At 37.5% G+C, this 18,798-nt stretch overlaps 1 protein-coding gene and 1 long non-coding RNA gene across 6 annotated transcripts in view; one reads left to right on the top strand and one right to left on the bottom strand.

Moving 5' to 3' along the window:
• A2M (alpha-2-macroglobulin) overlaps positions 1-3,929 on the top strand; it is a 40,399-nt gene extending 36,470 nt beyond the window's left edge. The window contains exons 32-36 of the mRNA XM_019926039.3: positions 742-832; positions 1,934-2,002; positions 2,871-2,973; positions 3,407-3,448; positions 3,789-3,929. Of these exons, the coding sequence (XP_019781598.2) occupies positions 742-832; positions 1,934-2,002; positions 2,871-2,973; positions 3,407-3,448; positions 3,789-3,805 (322 nt within the window). The 3' untranslated portion in view covers positions 3,806-3,929. The remainder of the gene's footprint in view (positions 1-741; positions 833-1,933; positions 2,003-2,870; positions 2,974-3,406; positions 3,449-3,788) is intronic.
• Positions 1-18,798, bottom strand: part of LOC109548460 (uncharacterized) — a 115,542-nt gene that overhangs the window by 70,928 nt on the left and 25,816 nt on the right. For 4 of the 5 annotated variants that reach the window (XR_012324533.1, XR_012324535.1, XR_012324534.1 and 1 more), the window contains exon 4: positions 6,960-7,115. This is a non-coding gene — a long non-coding RNA (uncharacterized lncRNA). Of the gene's footprint in view, positions 1-3,919; positions 5,364-6,959; positions 7,116-18,798 lie in introns of those variants that run through there. The other variant, XR_004529035.2, reaches the window with a different exon arrangement.

Raw genomic sequence — 18,798 nt, forward strand, 5'->3', positions numbered from 1 at the left:
TGATGGGGCTTACATTGTACATCCCCCAACTCCAGGATCTATTAGTGTCTAGTCTCATTATTTACAGCTTATTAAGTCCCCTCAATAATAAATAAAGAACCTCTAACCTGAATTCCTGACTTTATTCTAATGTAATTATTCATCCTGATTTCATTCTATTGTAATGAAATCCTATATTATTCTTGCTTTATCTGGGACAGAAGTGGAGACTTCTTGAAAAGCGCGAATAGAAGGAAGTAGTGACTCTCTAGTTAGAATTCCTACTGGTAATAATTAAATCTCAGATTATATATAAAATAATCAATTTTGGGGAAAATACATACATAAGCAGCCATATTCAAATACCTACAGGGCTATTTGTGTCTGTCCTCAAGAATATTATAACCTGGTTGGGGATACTATTCAGGAAAAAAGACAAAGTATATGTAACAAATAACTGCGACAGACTAGCAGTCTCATGCCCAGCTAAGCATCACTTACAGAGCTTCCTTAAAATGCAGATCCTCAGAGTTCACACCCATGAAATTCTGATTCATCAGGTCTAGAGTATAGGCCTGGTCTCTGTGGCTTTAACAGGCTCCCCTGAAGATTCTAATGCACAGCCAGTTTTTTGAGCTACTTGGTAGGAAATTTAGGAAGACTTCTGGTACTTTTCAGGGCTGTTGAGTGCTTACTGTGGACATAGAAAAAAATATTTAATAACACAGAAAATCCTAATTCCTTTCTTCCCTGGATCTTTAGTTACACTGGAAGACGTCCAGCCTCCAACATGGTGATTGCTGACGTGAAAATGGTATCTGGCTTCATTCCCTTGAAACCAACAGTGAAAATGGTAGGTTTACTATAAGCCCAGGAGACCCTATTTTATTTAATATTTTATGTATCTCTAGACTAAGAAAACATTAATATAAAAATACTATTAAATTAACTTCTATCAAAGACATTACTGTCTGCAAAAGGAGAAATATAATTTAGCACATTTATATGGGGGTTTGTTTGTTTGTTTTCTCATTTAACTTTGTTTAAATGGGTCTCAAAATTTTATGATGGATTTTTGGTCAAGTTTCCATTAAGGTATTAATAAAAATACTAATTTTAAAAACTAATAACTCAAAACTGCCGCCCACAGAAAAACAAATGATCCATAAAACATTCTCCTTTTCTTCTAGTTTTACGATACATTGTTATCATTAACCAGTCTTTCACTACTAAGTTCAATGGTCAACTCAGACGGTTTTGAGACTGGGCTTCCACCATTGATCAAACTGGGGTGGCAGGTATTAGGGATCATACTCATTTAGCCTTCTGAACTATCTGGGCAGACCTGGTGACCTTGCCAGCTCCAGCAGCCTTCCTGTCCACCGCTTTAGGGACACCCACAGCAACGGTCTATCTCTTGTCATGAACAGCACTTTGCTAGGAGCCACATCTACTAGGAAAAAATTGTCAGCAGGCTACTGCTTTAATGGAGCTTAGAATCTTCAGAAGATAAAGCATACACACATGAACTAGTGAAAAAAATATGAGAAAGATTGATTGACATAAACTAGAACTATTACAGAAGTACAGAGGAAACTGAGATTGCTACAAGTTATAATAAGCAAAAAAAGTAAAAAAACAAAAACCTCCTTCATGAAGGAATGGAATGTGAATAGAACCTTGAAATATAGGTAATTTCCAAGTTTAGGACATTTAGTTCCCTTTTCTTCAAATAAATCAATTTACACATAGGTCCTGTGTCGTATTAAAGTTAAACCGTGCATCCCAATTATCTTTCATTTTTAATTCTGCCACATTATTGCCTTTGCTTACAAAAAGCATTTGAAGAAATTTTACCCTCAGGCTTAATTTGGTAATAAACATTCTTCTTTTCTCTGGTTCCCCAGGGTTTTCTTCTGTTTATTAACATTTGTGATGTCTTAATTTTCTTCAGCTTGAAACATCTAACCACGTGAGCCGAACAGAAGTCAGCAACAACCATGTTTTGATTTACCTGGATAAGGTGAGAGCCCTGCCATCCTATCCAAAAAAAATATGGATAATGAGCTACCTGGGAAGTGAATGAAGGCATTTTGGAGACATCACCTCCATGCTAAAAATTTGAGAATTCTAACACTAGGTCCAGTGAATATTCTCCTCTCCTTCTCTATTTATATTTCATCTGGGACTATGGGAAGAAATGACTTGTTATAATATTGGGATATGAATATTTCTAGGACCCCATAAGCAAGAAATTCTCCACAAAAGGTGCTCATTATGTGCACAAGTTATTTTGAAGACACATATAAGGAAGTAACCATTATTAGTCAACTATTGTATCAACAGCACATCAAAAAGACAAAAGGGCGATATGCTATCAATCTCAGCAAGGACTTAGACCATAAAACAACAAGACCAGTGCACCAATAAACCAATCTGATTTTACAGTTGTATGTTGTTGCATAGTTTATTCATTCCTACATTGACGGATATTATAGTTTACGAATTTTATGAAACATAGGCTGCAGTGATCCACCTTTTATATTTCGTTTTGAGTCGACACAAGTATTTCTACAAGATAGAGTAGTGAAGCTGTACTGAATCTCTGATACTTAAAAATAAACACAGCTATTCAAACAATAAAAAGCCTGCACCATTCACCCCTATGAACAGAGCTATGCACTCACATTGACGGGAGTATATGAATAGTTTTAGTTATTTAAGAAACAATTTGGGGAAGTTTTCACCTACTCTGAGAGCTTTTGGCCCAAGTTAAGTACCCTGTTAGTTGATAAAAAGTTTTTCCCCAAAATAGATGAATACTTAAATTCACTCAAAGAAGAGAGAGGAAAGCTCCCTGGAGAGTCATTTAATTCCCTTTTGCTTTATAGGTGACAAATCAGACCCTGAGCTTGTCCTTCACGGTTCTTCAAGACATTCCAGTAAGGGATCTGAAACCAGCCATAGTGAAAGTCTATGATTATTATGAGACAGGTGAGTGAAAGCAAAGTTCACACAGAAATTAAATACCTGATCACAGAAATTTAGATTTGAGAGATGTGTTGGGGCAATTCATTGCACTAATCACTCTCATCACTTCATTTTGTCTCTATCAAGTCTGATATAAATATATTATTACTAATACAAAGCACCTGTAAGATATTTAGTTCCCTTTTCTTCAGATAAAATCAACTGTAGGACAATATGAAATTTAAATAAGTGTAATCTGTACTCTTACCCTTCAGGAGTTTAGGGTAAAGGAAAGCATAACATAAAGTATTTGAAAATATAAGACAGAAAGCAGCACATCAAATGAATTCTGCTGAGGTTTCTGATGCAATTCTTCCCACAATAAAGATTCTTTCACTGACCTGTAACATAGATGTTCACTTTCCCTCTCACTTCTCCTATTTTTGTTTTTATTCAGATGAGTTTGCCGTTGCTGAGTACAGTGCTCCTTGCAGCAAAGGTAAGCAATTCATACTCCTTCCAGATGGAGTCAGAACCCCTTTGGCTTGTCCCTCAAATCTCCTCCATAAAATTCTAGCTCAATATTTCTCATAGACATCATACTGTTCACAGTGCAACTTATTATAGAAAAATACATTTATTGGGAAAGGGCCCCTGATAGTCATACCTCAGACAGTTCACAGAATTGCATATTAGATAATTTTAAGTAACGGATCTCATTTCCCACTATACTAATTGGATTTCCTCAGGAACCATGCTACCCAGATCTAAAGGAAGGAATATTCACTGTTCTGGAAACCCAAGTCCATCTTAATTTTCTATTCTTTCCACTATCACAGACACTGGAAATGCTTAAAGACCACATCAATGAAAACTGCTTCGCTGGAGTCCCTGTTCCACAGACTCAGATCTCCATGGAAGAAAAGAGTTTTTATATCTCTGAAGGCTTGTTGAATAAACCTTTTTCTCTGGCCAGCCCATATTACTGTTTACTCATTTATTCAATAAACACTTATTACACTTCCATGTGATTCCCAATAGACTCTTGAGATAAAAATTCACAGCAATCAAGGGCTAAAGGATTTCAAAAAATGAAAAACATTACAGAGGTGGTGGTCACAGTAGGCTTCATTTAGAGGTTGCAGGGAAAAGAAGAAAGTATTGGATTATGTACTAGGAGCATGTAAAGTGAGTTTGGTTATAGGATTACCCTAATAAAAAGCTGAAGAGTGGATTTATGAGAGAATAAAAGGCTGACTTGACAAAGAAAGACTTTCTACATTAAAGGGAAATATGAAATAGAAAGTTGAATATGTCCAACATTGGGAGGCAGCATAATTAATTGGGACTTGATTTGAATTGGAAGTTACGTGACCTCAGAACCAAATCTGCCATTGACCAATACAAGTGATCAGTCAGTTAACCTTGGGTTTCAGATTCAAGAAAGGATGACAGATTGAAAATGCTGAAGAGGTGATTCAAGTAGAAGTGAGTTTTCCTAGAAGAAAGAATATATAGGATTCAAAGCCCAAATAGGACTGTTACATCTTTTTTCTGCAACCTTGAGCCAGAACCAAAGGATGGATACAAACTCAAGAAGGTATTCAGAGGCATTAAGTATTAAAATCATCCATTATATGGATGGAGGGGCAGAAGCTTCTGGAGTTTGAAGAGAAGGTCCCTGAAAAGTCCTAGAGTCCTAGTCTTCATCTGGTTGAGTCTGACAGAAGCCTGGATGCTATAAACTAAGAACTCTAAAGGACTTGAAGTTCAAGCACCCTTAGCTCTGTCTCCAGGCTAGGCAAAATTGAAAGATAAATGTTATCACCTTTGTGCTAGATTCTACTCTAAGCACCTCAGAGGTATTAATATATCAACTCTATGAAATAGGTATTCTTATGACAAATGAGGAGAGTGAGGCACAGAGAGGTGTAACTTGCCCTAAGCTACTCAGCTAGTAAAGGGCTGAACCAGAATTCAATACCAAGAAGTCTGGTTTCCAAGTCCACACTCATAACCTCAAACCATGCTGTCTCTCCAGCCCACTTCAGACAAGAAAGCCAAGAAAAAAACATATTTCAGAGCTGAATAAATGTTATAATTAGTATCAATTAAGCATCCATCCAGGGCATGAAATATTTTAAAAATTAGGAGTATGACAAAAGAAAATAAATTAACAGGATTAAAATAAATTCTACCTGTTAGTTCTAGTCCTTTTTTCTTTGTTCATTGCAAATCATGACTGCAAATGTACTTGAAGAGTACACTTGTTGCAAATCAATCATTGTGTCTCCTTGGACCAAAAAGATTCATTCCAGAAACACTTCCTGATTACTTCCTGTGTGTCAGGCACTATATTCCATGCTATGATACAGAATTCAATAAAATGGGATTCCTTCCTTAGAGAAATTATACTGCAGAGTAAACAAAAAGGATACATATTTGGCTTATTATAATACTACATGATAAGAACTGCAAACTATTTATTACCAAGATGGACTCCAGGCACAGTGACCTTCTCAAGTTTTGACGTACCACATCCAAGGTCTGATATTCTTGCAATTATCAAGCACTCTCTATGAATTCATTTATAATTTGCTTCATTTTTCTTTCATTTGTATTGTAAGATTTTGGACACTATTTTTGTGACCAGGAAAACCTGGACCCGTGCATCCTCTTGAGCCATGAATTTTCACATTGTGTTCTTTACCCTGGGGAAAGGTCTAATTATAATTGAAAATGGATTTGCCACCAGCCTACTGATATAGGTAGAATTTTAAAGAGTGACATATCTTGACTACATCGAATTTTGTGAATTGAGATTTACTCTTTCTGTAAAAGGATGTGGAGACATGACAGTAAGTGAGATAGAGATGTTCAGGGGTCAGTTTATATAGAGTTTTATATTTTATTTTTAAAAATAATAAGGTCCGGTCTTCCCTGGTGGAGCAGTGGTTGAGAGTCCGCCTGCCGATGCAGGGGACACGGGTTCGTGCCCCGGTCCGGGAAGATCCCACATGCCGCGGAGCGGCTGCGCCCGTGAGCCATGGCCGCTGAGCCTGCGCGTCTGGAGCCTGTGCTCCGCAACGAGAGAGGCCACAACAGTGAGAGGCCCGCGTACCGCAAAAAAAAAAAAAAAAAAAAATAGATCTTCCCGGACCGGGGCACGAACCCGTGTCCCCTGCATCAGCAGGCGGACTCTCAACCACTGCACCACCAGGGAAGCCCTATATGCTTGCATTTTCTCCCATTTGCCTCATCACCAAACTCATCCTTCCCCACCTTGAGTGACTTGGTCAGAGGCAACCCTGTGCCTCAGGGAAATTGGGTGGTTATGGCAGGAATTCAAAGAGAAAGAAATAGAATACTTGATCCACCTTGCAAGAATAAATGACTTTTATGTTTATTTAAACCCCACTGATAAATCAAAAGTTAATCCTGGAAGATTAGAGTATGACAGTTTACTGTATGAAAGAGGTCACAAGAATTCAGAATATGTTAGGAAACATCTAAATGATGGAAAAATATGTGGCTGGAAGCAGAATGAGGAAGCACTCTACGTATCATTAAAGAAATATCCCCAGGATTATACTGTTAGGAGAAAACAGTAGAGCTAAGAACAGGGTACATATTATGGACTCATATTATAATAAAAGGGTGGGAGAGGAAATAACATGTCCTTTTTTTTTTTTTTGCACTTAAATAAACTAAGACTAGAATGATACCCACCAGAAAAAAAAAAAAAGCTACTAAAAAAGTATTTATCTTCCTACAGAAACAGTATAAAGTAAGTGGAAGTTTTCAAGGATGGGAAGGAGACCACTTAGAGAATACCATTTAAAATTATTTGACTACTGAACTGTTTGAACATATTTACTATTCTGAAAAGTAAACTAAAATCCAGTGAATAAGAAGCTTAAGTCTAAGAAGAAATATTGAATTCAGTACCTGCCAATCTATACAAGGAGAAAGAATACTTACTCTATAAAGTACAATTAAAGATATCTTACCTCATAATCTTCATTTGGTCTTAAATCCCAAATACTCTTCGTATCTTGTTTTGTGAAAAGTATTTTCTTGCTCTTGCTTCCCTTTTTCCTCCTTGTATTTGATTTCTCCTCATCCTTTCCCCAAATGTTTATCCATTTCTTCTCAGCCTTTGTCTACTTAAGAAGACAAGAAACAAGTTCTTTAAAATTGAACAGCACACGTTCACCCTGATCCATCAAATAGTCTTACAATAAAAACCTAACACCTTTACTCCAGTCAGTTCCAATTATCTTATTAGGTTATTTGTGGTAGTAGTTCATTAGTTTCTAGTCATTTGGTTTTCAAAGTTTAGTGTGCATCAGAATTACCTAGAAGACTTGTTAAAACATGTCAAAGCACTTGAATAGATATTTCTCCAAAGAAGTTATACAAATGGCATATAAGTACATGAAAGATGCTCAACGCTATTAGTCATTAGGGAAACACAAATCAAACCCATAATGAGATACCACTTCATACCTAAAAAATGGCCATAATTGTTTTAAAAATTAACGAGTGTTGCCTAGGATGTAGAAAATTGTAACCCTTGTTCCCACAGCTGGTGGGAATGTAAAATGGTGCAGCCACTGTGAAAAAGTTTGGTGGTACCTCAAAAAGTTAAACATAAAATTATCATATGATTCAACAATTCTGGTCCTAAGGACACACCTCCAAATAATTGGAAAAGGGAACTCAACCAGTTGCTGGTACACCATTGTTCATTGCAGCATTAGTCACAATAAGGTGGTAACCAAATGTCCATCAACAGGTGAATGGATAACTAAAATGTGGTATATACCTACAGTGGAAAATTATTCAGCTATGAAAAAAGATAAAGTTCTGACATTTCTACAACATGGATGAAATTTGAAAACATTATGCTAAGTGAAATAAGCCAGAAACAAAAGGACAAATATTGTATGATTCCACTTACATGAAATATCTAGAATAGAAAAATTCATAGAAACAGAAAGTAGATTAGAGGAGACCAGAGACTGGGGGCAGGTGGAAGATTGGGGAACTATTGTTTAGCAGGTACAAAGCTGCTCTTAAGAGTAACAGAAAAGTTTTGGAGATAAATAGTGGTGATGGTTATACAACACTGCATATATGATTAAAGCCACTGAACTGTGCTTTTAAATGATGGTTGAAATGGCAACTTTTCTATTCTATATATTTCACCATAATAAAAACACAAAAATAAAAAATCCAGTGCTAGGCATATCAGAGTGAAAATTTCGAAAACAAAGACAGAGAACATATATTAGAATGAACAGACCACTCAAAAGCAATAATTGAAGCCAGAAGATAGCGAAATAATATACTCAAAATATTGAGAGAAAATAACTTCAAATCTAAAAATATATACCCAGATAAACCATCACTTACAAACAAGGGTCAAAAAAAATTTTTTTAGATGAACAAAAGACAGACTGGGAGAAGATATTTTTAATTCAAATAAACAATAAAGTATTAGTGTCTAACAGAGAACAGACTTGTTTAGGGGGAGGGGGTCGGGGAAGGGATGGAGTGGGAGTTTGGGGTTAGCAGATGTAAGCTATTATATATAGAATGAATAACCAACAAGGTCCTACTGTATAGCACACGGAACTATATTCAATATATGATAAACCATAATGGAAAAGAATACTAAAAAAGAATGTACATATATATAACTGAATCACTTTGCTTTTTACAACATTGTAGATCAACTATACCTCAACAAAAAAAGTATTACTGTCTACACTATATCTTTTAAAGGCTATAAATCATCATGAATAAGACAAATCAATAGAAAAATGGACAAAGGACATGAAACAGCAGTGCACAACTAAAGGAAATACAAGTGGTTGGTAAACACAGGAGTTACCTAGCCTCATTAGTAATCAGAAACATGCAAATTAAAACATTATACACATCACATCAGGAAAAATTTTAAAGCTTGGTAATATTAAATTTGGCAAGGTTGGGACTTCCCTGGTGACCTGGTGGGTAAGACTCCACGCTCCCAATGCAGGGGGCCCAGGTTCGATCCCTGGTTGGGGAAATAGATCCCACATGCTGCAACTAAGAGTCCGCATGCCCCAACTAAGAAGTCCGAATACTGCAGCTAAGAAGGCTGCATGCCACAACTAAGAGTCCATATGCCGCAACGAAGATCCCGTGTGTCGCAAATAAGATTCAGCACAGCCAAAATAAAGAATAAATAAATAAATACTTTTTTTTTTAATTTGGCAAGGTTGCAGAAAGGGATTATATACATCGAAGGGCAATTTGTTAGTATTCTAAAATATGCATACACTGGTAACAATTCCACTTCTGAGCATCTGCCATAAAGAAATATTCCATATGTAAATAAGGAGACTACACAAGAATGTTCATTACAGTACTGTTACTAAGAAAAACTAGAAACCACAGTTTGAGTATTAAAATGGCTAAATAAAATGTAGTATTGTGCCCTGTAATACTACAGAGCAGATAAAATGAATGAACTGGCTCTGAATTAGAACATTCAGAAACTCTTCTTCCATTAGATAAAATTCTTAATCCTTTACACATAAATGGCAATTTTTACCCAGATGGATCAAGGAAGGAGAGAATCACAGCAAAATCAATGGAAAGTTTATATAATCCCTTATTAAAAAAAAAAAAAAAAAAAAAAATTGATTTTCACTTGAAATGTTCAATGAGTAAATTTGCTTAATTTACCTTAAAACTCAGAAGAAACAATTTAAAAAAAATAGTAAAGCCTGGATTTGAATCCAGTTTTTTTGTTTTTCTGTTTTCTTTAATCCCTCTACAATGGCTCTATGCTTGTGAACTGTATTAAAAGATGTCCTTCATGTATCCTTAAAAAAAATGCAGTGTGGCAGAGAAAGAACTTTAGCAGCGGAATAAATGAGCCATTATTTTCACTGGACAATGAGCTTGAGTCCTTTTTGGTATAACATTAAAGATACAAGATTTTAATTTCCAGAAGTTGACACTCTTACCGATGTACTTTATTTTTCAGGTCATTTTTAGAAATGAATGAAATTACCTTAATTACCAAGTTCAGCTAAAAAAATTAATGAATTATAATTTTATGGATAACAATAGTTTAAAAAGTGTTTATTATGTTTTTCACTTTGTGTATTCTGATTAGTTTCTAATTTAAAACTAGTAAGGGCTTCCCTTGTGGCGCAGTGGTTGAGAGTCTGCCTGCCGATGCAGGGGACACGGGTTCATGCCCCGGTCCGGGAAGATCCCACATGCCGTGGAGCGGCTGGGCCCGTGAGCCATGGCCGCTGAGCCTGCGCGTCCGAAGCCTGTGCTCGGCAATGGGAGAGGCCACAACAGTGAGAGGCCTGCGTACCGCAAAAAAAAAAAGAAAAGAAAAGAAAAGAAAACGCAGTGTTTATGGGAGCGATTAAAAATGAGGCTTGACAGATCAGTTGAGACTGATTTATCAAGGGTGTTCAAAGAAGTCTATGTTTTATCCTATAAGTAATAGGAAGCCAATGGAATCTTTTAAAAACAGGATAGTGGCATGATCATATTTGATTTAAGATGGTAACAAGAAGCAGAAAGGGGCTAGAGTGGTAGGGACAGGTGGTAAGGAGACAATTACAGTAGCCCTTATTTCTCAGGAAAAATGTGTGTGGAAAATGGGCTGTGAATATATTCTACTTCTTAAAACTGATTCTTTCATTTTTAACACTTAGAGAAAGCCAGAATGCTTCGCATTAATATAACAAGTTCTAGACCAAAATGAAAGTCTACAAAGAAATTTTAATATATGGGCCTACTATAAATAGGTTCAGCTTCCTATGCAGTGTTTTTTCGAGTCCATTAAAAGCCATAATTGACACTAATGGCAAGTTAGGGTCAACAATTAATGTGATTAATTATGCATCTTAGTTTGAACTAAGAGGAGGAATGGGGGACTACTAAGATAAGGTTAGACAGAAACTAAAAGGATTTTAAAGGACAAATACTGATACATAAGAGACACATACAGCATATACTAGATTCATGCCTCAGATTCTGAGCATTATAGTGAAAGACCATCTCGGATGTTCTGCCAATATTTTTTTTTTTTTTTTAATGTGCTTCCCTTATGCTTGTCCCTAATCTGATACCTTAGCAGAAGTTCTTAGATGCCCTCTTTTCATGTACAGTAATGAAAGATAGCCACAGGGTGGCAGCAAAGGTTAAAAAATATGAGTACTGCTGCTTTATTAACTGTAAAAAAACTTTGTAGAAAAAAGTTAGGCAAAGAGAAGAGAGAAGGAGAGGAATAAAATAATCATGGAAACTTATAGTGAGAAGACAACAAAATAAGGTAACTAGCACACAAATTGTCCTTACTGGTCCACAGAATTGCATTCTGGGAATAGTGATTTTGTTTGTGTGTGTATGTGTGTATGGCGGAGGGGCGGGGAGGGAGGTTGGTTGGTTTTCTTAGAATCAGTATATTCTACATGAAATATTACATTTCTTTGTCTTCTGTGAATGAAATGTGACTCTAAACCCCAGCCCCATTAGACTACAGGAAATTTATCTCAAATATTCTGGGGTTCTTCCTACCTGGTGATCTAATACAGGGTCAAGGTATTGCATCCCACCCCACGGCAGTCATCTGTCTTTAGTTTACATGACTGTTTTAGATCCACCACCCTGTGGCCTCCCTGTTGTTCAAAGGGATAGGAATATTTGACAAAGAACAAGTGGCTGGGCCTGGGATCCAGCCTACCAGGTGCTCCATGCAAACCTTCTCTGTTAATTCCCCCAAGGAAATTACTGACCTCTCTGCCCAGCCTGGAAGAATTGTTTTGGTCTGGGGAAATGTTTTAAGCATTTAGCCATTCTAGTTAGAAACCTTAGTCTCTTAATTGGCTTTCTTCCTTCTTAAATTGTTATTCCCCTGTTTATTCTTTTAAAATCAAAAGACAGGAAACCCTGCCCCAAACCTCTCTTGAGGTTCAATTCTTTCAAATTTTCTACATAGACAATCACATAATCTGTGAACAAAGACACTTTTATTTCTTCCTTACTAATCTGTATAGCTTTTATTTCCTTTTCTTCTCTTGTTGCATTAGCTAGAACTTTTGGGACAATGTTGAAGAGAAGTGGTTAGAGGGGACATCTCTCTCTTGTTCCAAATTTTAGGGGAAAGCATCTAGTCTCTCAGCATTAATATAATTGGATGTGGGGTTTGGGTGATTTTATTTTATCAAATTGGGGAAGTTCCCCTGTATTTGTAGTTTGGTGAGAATTTTTATCATAAATGGGTGTTAGGTTTTGTCAAACGCTTTTTCTGTATGTATTGTTATGAGCATATGATTTTTCTTCTTTAGCCTGTTAATGTGGTGGATTACATTCAGCGATTTTCAAATGTTGAACTAGCCTTGCATACCTAGAATAAATTTCACTTTTCATGATGTAGAGAATTATCTTTACACATTGGTGGATACAATTTTCTAATATTTTGTTGAGGACTTTTGCATTTTTGTTCATGAGAGAGTCTGTAGTTTTCCTTCCCTGTAATGTCTTGCCCTGGTTATGGTGTTAGGAAGTCTTCCCTCTACCTCTATTTTCTGGATGAGATTGTAGAGAATTGGTATTATTTCTTCTTTAAATGTTTGGTAGAATTCACCAGTGAAACCATTTGGGCCTGGTGTTTCTGTTTCAAAAGATTGTTAATTATTGATTCAAGTTATTTAATAGATATAGACCTATTCAAATTATCAATCTTCTGGGAGAACTAGCCCCTTTGGCATTATGGAATGCCCCTCTTTATCCTTGACTGTTTTCCTTGCTCTGAAATGTACTTTATCTGAAATTAATATAGCTGCTTCAGGCTTTTAAAAAAATTAACGTTAGCGTGGCATATCTTTACTTTTAATCTATCTGTGTCTTCATACTTAAAGTGGGTTTGTTGTAGACAACATATAGTTGGGTCTTGTTTTTCTTTATCCTCTGTAGTAGCATCTGTCTTTTAGTTTATGTATTTAGACCATTCACATTTAAGTTGATTTTTCATATAGTTAATCTCTAAAATATTTAAACTCTTTTCTATTTATTGCCCTTGTTATTTATCTTTTATCATCCACTCTTTTATTGCCTTCTCCGATTTCAAGTGAGCATTTTTTATGATTCCATTTTCCCTCATCTCTTAGCAGATCAATTATTCCTTTCTCTTTTTCTTCTCCTTCTGGTATTCCCATTACCTGTATGTTACACCTTTTGTAACTGTCCCACAGTTCTCAGATATTTTGTTCTATTTTCTTTTTTTTGAAGTACAGTTGATTTACTGTTCTATTTTTTTTAATCTTTTTTTCTTTGACCTTCAGTTTGGGAAATTTTCAATTCTGTTGACAAATGTTTTGAATATCCTGATACATGCCAGTTTATTGAGCTGTTTGATAATTTCTCTCAAATATACAGCTAGGATTGAAATTGTTGGGTGAAATGATATATACAAACTTAATTTCAGAATTCAGCAAGAAAGTATTCTAAAATGGCTGCAACCAATCTATACTCCCTCCAATAGTACATAAAGGATTCCCATTTCCATTATATTCTTGCCAACATTTAACCAACTTTCTAACTTTTGCACTATTTTTAAATAAAAAGTCTTATTTCTTGATTGCTTTAATTTTTACTTCTCTGATTACTAGTGAGGTGGAGCATCTCTTCATATGAGCCATTAACATTTCTTCTTCTCCAAAGTACTTATTCATGTAATTTGCATATGTTTCTATTTTTGTATTTCATCAATTCTAAATTGCATATTCTTCACACCTTAACATCCCTGAAACTGGGATACATCCGACAGTGGATAACATCTATTTTATTTATCTGTTGCTGCATAACAAACCACCCCAAAATTCAATAAGTTAAAAAACAACAGGGCTTCCCTGGTGGCGCAGTGGTTGAGAATCTGCCTGCCGATGCACAGGACACAGGTTCGTGCCCCGGTCCGGGAAGATCCCACGTGCCACGGAGTGGCTAGGCCCGTGAGCCATGGCCGCTGGGGCTGCGTGTCCGGAGCCTGAGCTCCGCAACGGGAGAGGCCAAAACAGTGACAGGCCCACGTACCGCAAAAAAAAAACAAAAAAAAAAACAAAAAAAACCGAAATCACATCTCTCCCCCACATACAAAATACACTTAGCCTCTCCCCAGAAAATCTCATCCTATTATGGATGCTCTAGGATCTCACCATCTAAATCAGGTGTGAATGGGGTTTGGGGGTGAAGTTCCTTAGGTAGTACTCCTCAAGTATAGTTCCTGAAGAAATCTGTTTTTTTGTGTTGTTTTGGCCTCACCACACGACTTGTGGGATCTTAGTTCCCCAACTAGGGATCAAACCTGGGCCCTGGCAGTGAAAGCACCGGAGTCCTAACCACTGGACGGCCAGGGAATTGCCTAGTTCCTGAAGAAATCTGAACTTACAAGATATCTGCCCTACACGAAAACTCAGTAAATGATAGTGAGACAAAGAAAGGATAAGTGCAACAAATATTCAATCTAGAATGAAGAGTAGGGAAAATGTGCTCTACTTCTTGATGTGGCAAGGACACAGTGCAGAAGAGCTTGTGGCTCACTATTTTGTACACTTCAAATATGTGTAGTTTATGGTACATCATTTATACCCCAATAAAGGCATTTGTTTCTTTGTTTTTAAAGAGCATGTTTGATGGAAGACATGCAGCCACCTTTGGAAACACAGTCTGCCACAGTATTTTACACAGTAGCTGTCAGGCGGTCGTCATTCCTTGTTCATGTATGAACTTGGTTGTTTTCCCATTGACCTTTCCATTAAATGACTTTAATCTCTCAATGGTTTAGTTAATGAGTCATTTGAAAAAGGAACTGGAATTCTGATTGTTGTTTGAAACGCTCCCTTGACATCTTCTAGTAAGGTCAAAACAGTGTTAGCATGAAGACCTACTGAATGGTTGTCAGCTTGGCAAACAATCTCAGAGACAATAGTGAGGTCCTCTTTGAGGAAATGCTGCATTACCAGCAGCGCATGATGACACAGAACACAATATTGTATATAAGAACATGGAGTATAAAAGTGACTCAGGGGGCTTCCCTGGTGGCCCAGTGGTTGAGAATCTGCCTGCCAATGCAGGGGACACGGGTTCGAGCCCTGGTCTGGGAAGATCCCACATGCCGCGGAGCATCTGGGCCCGTGAGCCATGGACACTGAGCTTGCGCGTCTGGAGCCTGTGCTCTGCAACAAGAGAAGGCCGTGACAGTGAGAGGCCCGCGCACTGCGATGAAGAGTGGCCCCTGCTCACCGCAACTAGAGATAGCCCTCGCACAGAAACGAAGACCCAACACAGCCAAAAATAAATAAATAAATAAATAAAATAAAATAATAAAAATAGATAAGCAACAGGGACCTACTGTACAGCACAGGGAACTCCACTCAATATTTAAAAAAGAAAAAAAAAGTGATTCAGAAGAAATGCACTCTAAATGAAAATAAGTTTTAGGAACACTGAATGCCAGATGTAGGTATGGGAGGGAGGCACAAAACAGAAAAGGTAGCTGACATTGCAAATATGTCATTGCTATGTATCAACCAAATAGTGAAAGAGCTCCTGATTTCCAGCCAAGTGTTTTCTACAGAACACTAAGGAAAGATTTCCTGATTTGGATAACTCAACACAAAAGGCACTTAAACAAACAGAAAAATGGATAGCATGGCTTTTGTCTTTCAAAATGGGGTAGGGGGTTAAATTACATTTTATTCCTTAAGGACAGAAAAGGCCTGGGGACCTAGCACTGTGTCTGTGGCTCTGATGATTCTGTGCCATATACTGGAATTATGTATATGTGACTATGAACTATTCTAAAATGATAACAAGATTAGCACTTAATTCTACCCTACTTCTCCTTTCTCTCCTACTTTTCAGAAAGCTTCATTTTCTATAATCAAATGTCATCTTTTTATTAAAAATATGATGTGTTTTTGTTTTATCCTCTTCTGTTCTTTTCTTCACTACTGATACTTTTTACTGATACTTCCACTTTCCTTGTTACTTAATGTAATCATGTTTTTTTGTTCTTATTCACTCATTGTCATTCTAGGACTAGTATCTCTAACTGGCAGTGACCTGAACACAGTGTACAAGCAATCTTGTTAATCAAATGATCCTAGACTTCTATTTTGAAAATGTACAGTGACAAAGGGAATGATTTGCCACAAATGAACTCTTCGTAGCTGAGTAAAGTCAACGCAAGAATTTTTCTAGAATCAAGGTAATAAGAAAATGTTCCTTCCTCTAGTGATTGGATATAACAGATTCTACCCATGATTGGCCATTTAAAAACAAAACAAACAAAGAAAAACCTGGAATAATGGTCTTTAACTCAGTACCCTCTGAAAAGGCCTTGAACTGAATGCTTTAGCAACTCTTAGATCACTGCAATCATCAACTTTGACCACAAGAGGGCAATTAAAATCACAAGAGATTATCACGCATGTTTTTAAAGTGGATGACTTGGGGAAAGAAAAGGAACGAAGGACAAGGTACTGTGATAGGAGAAAATGAATTTTGAATTTTTAAAAAAACCCTAAATTTATACATGTGCAAAAACCAAATAAGACCATTCTGTCAATCCTCAACTTCTGTGTATACAAATTGATACCTGAAAACTTTAATACAGTCTAAAACAAGATGTCGATCTTATAACCAATTCAAAATTTCTGCCTACGTTCCTCTCAGTTCTTAATATTTATTTATTTATTAATTTTGGCTGCACCGGGTCTTAGTTGTGAGACCCGGTTGTGCAGGATCTTCGTTGCGGCATGTTTAGTTGTGGCATGCAGGATTCTTAGTTGCAGCACGCATGTGGGATCTTGTTGCCCTACCAGGGATGGAACCCGGGCCCCCTGCATTGGGAGTGTGGAGTCTTACCCACTGGACCATGAGGCAAGTCCCCCGTCTCAGGTCTGATTCTTGTTTCCACAGACCAACAGTGGGGAAGTGAGGCATCCCTCTAGCCTCAGGAGATGGGGATTGGAAGAAAGAGGCAAAGTCTCTCTTTCTGGTACTCTGTTATCTGGCCTCACTTTGTGTGGAGGATACCTGCGATGGTCGTTTGATGTGTCATCTCAGCCAGGCAATAGTCCCTAGTCATTCAATCAAACACTAGTCTAGATGTTGCTGTGAAGGTATTTTTTAGATGTAAGTAAAGTCTATAAAAAGTTGACTGTAAACAAGGGAGATTATCATAATCTGGGTGGGATGGGTTCAATCTGTTGAAAGGCCTTAAGAGCAGAGGTGAAGCTTCCCTGACAAAGAAGAAATTCCACCTGTGGACAGCAGTGCCAGCCCCTGCTGGAGAGCTCTAGTCTGCCCTTCCTGACAGCCTGCCCTTTGAGCTTTGGACTTGCCTAGTTGGCTCCACAGTGGCATGAACCAATTCCATGCAATAAATTTTTAAAAATATATCCCCTACTGGTTCTGCTTCTCTTGTTGAACCCAGACTGATACGATACCCAGATACTAGTTATCTCTTGTGGGGCACTTCTGTGGGTTTTAGGAGATCCCACCCAGATAAATACACCCTTGAGGAATTTCTGCACTGCACCATTTCCTGATACAGGTGATATGCTCTCTGGAAAGCCTCTTAACTTTACCTTAACTCTCAACTTACGGTGAAACATTCCACAGGACCTCTTTCTTCTGGGGTCCCCTTGAGAATAAAGCCCTTTGTAGACAACTCAAACCCCATTACCTTCTTCTGCTTCCTCCTATACCCACTGAACAAATGGTGAAATTGCGATGTGCATCCACTGCATCTACCCCTCCTTACCCTGGCATTAGGGGCAATTTCAGCTAGCTTCCCACCACCAGACCTCTCCAAGCAACATTCAGACAGAAGTTTCTCTGCCGTCCACAACAGGGTACTTAGGTCAAATTCTTCCAAGCACTCTTGTTCTCCAGTCAGCCCCGGATCTACAAGTTTCCATAGCTGAGCAACACAGACTGGGGAGTAAGACTGTGTCCACCTGCAGCAAACAGGGGCCCTCCAGTTCCTCCCCCACTTGGCCTGGGCAGAAGGAGGGGAAACAGGCCAGCAATCTCATCATCTACAAATTCCTTCAAAGAATTTGCCTCTGTAATTAGTCTTGAACTTTTCATTATGTGGGCTGTTGGTAACTGTCCCCAGATGAGTTTGGAAAGTCCTATGGGGTGTGTCTAAAGACTCTCTTTGGAACATAGGTTTAGATTTCAACCAAAATTTTGAGACCACAGAAAAGAAGTCTCTCTCATCACGGGGGAAGTTTTTGCACTCTCACAAAAATTGATTATTCATAGGTGAGCTCCTATCCGGAATTTTATATCTTTAAAGAATATTCCCAGGCTGCTCTAGTCTCTCAACAACATTTTCCACTAGTAGCTCGGTTCTGAGTCTAGGGATATTTGATGAGTCCCCGAGTCTGTCAGTGAATGCTATACACTACAGACTCTTAAAGTCTCCTGGATGAGCCTTCATAAATGTAATCACTGTGCTCATTTCAGTGTTTCACTAGCAAATGCACCAATTTTCTATCCTTTTTGACACAACAATGCTAATTCCAGTTAGTTCCTGGTGCTTCTATAATTATGCTCTTCACTAGAGGTCAGTTGTCTTATACTTTCCCTTAACTAATTTAATCTTAGAACAGAGAATGAAGTATTTCAAATGATATAAAGAGAAAAATTACAAACTAGGACAAAATATTTTCAGCCTGTATCACACATAGATGGCTCATTTATTTAGTATATAAAAAACTTTTTCCTCACTAATTATTTAGGAAAAGATCTATCACC

This window comes from Tursiops truncatus, chromosome 11 (genome assembly GCF_011762595.2).
Source record: "Tursiops truncatus isolate mTurTru1 chromosome 11, mTurTru1.mat.Y, whole genome shotgun sequence".
Classification (NCBI taxonomy): domain Eukaryota; kingdom Metazoa; phylum Chordata; class Mammalia; order Artiodactyla; family Delphinidae; genus Tursiops; species Tursiops truncatus.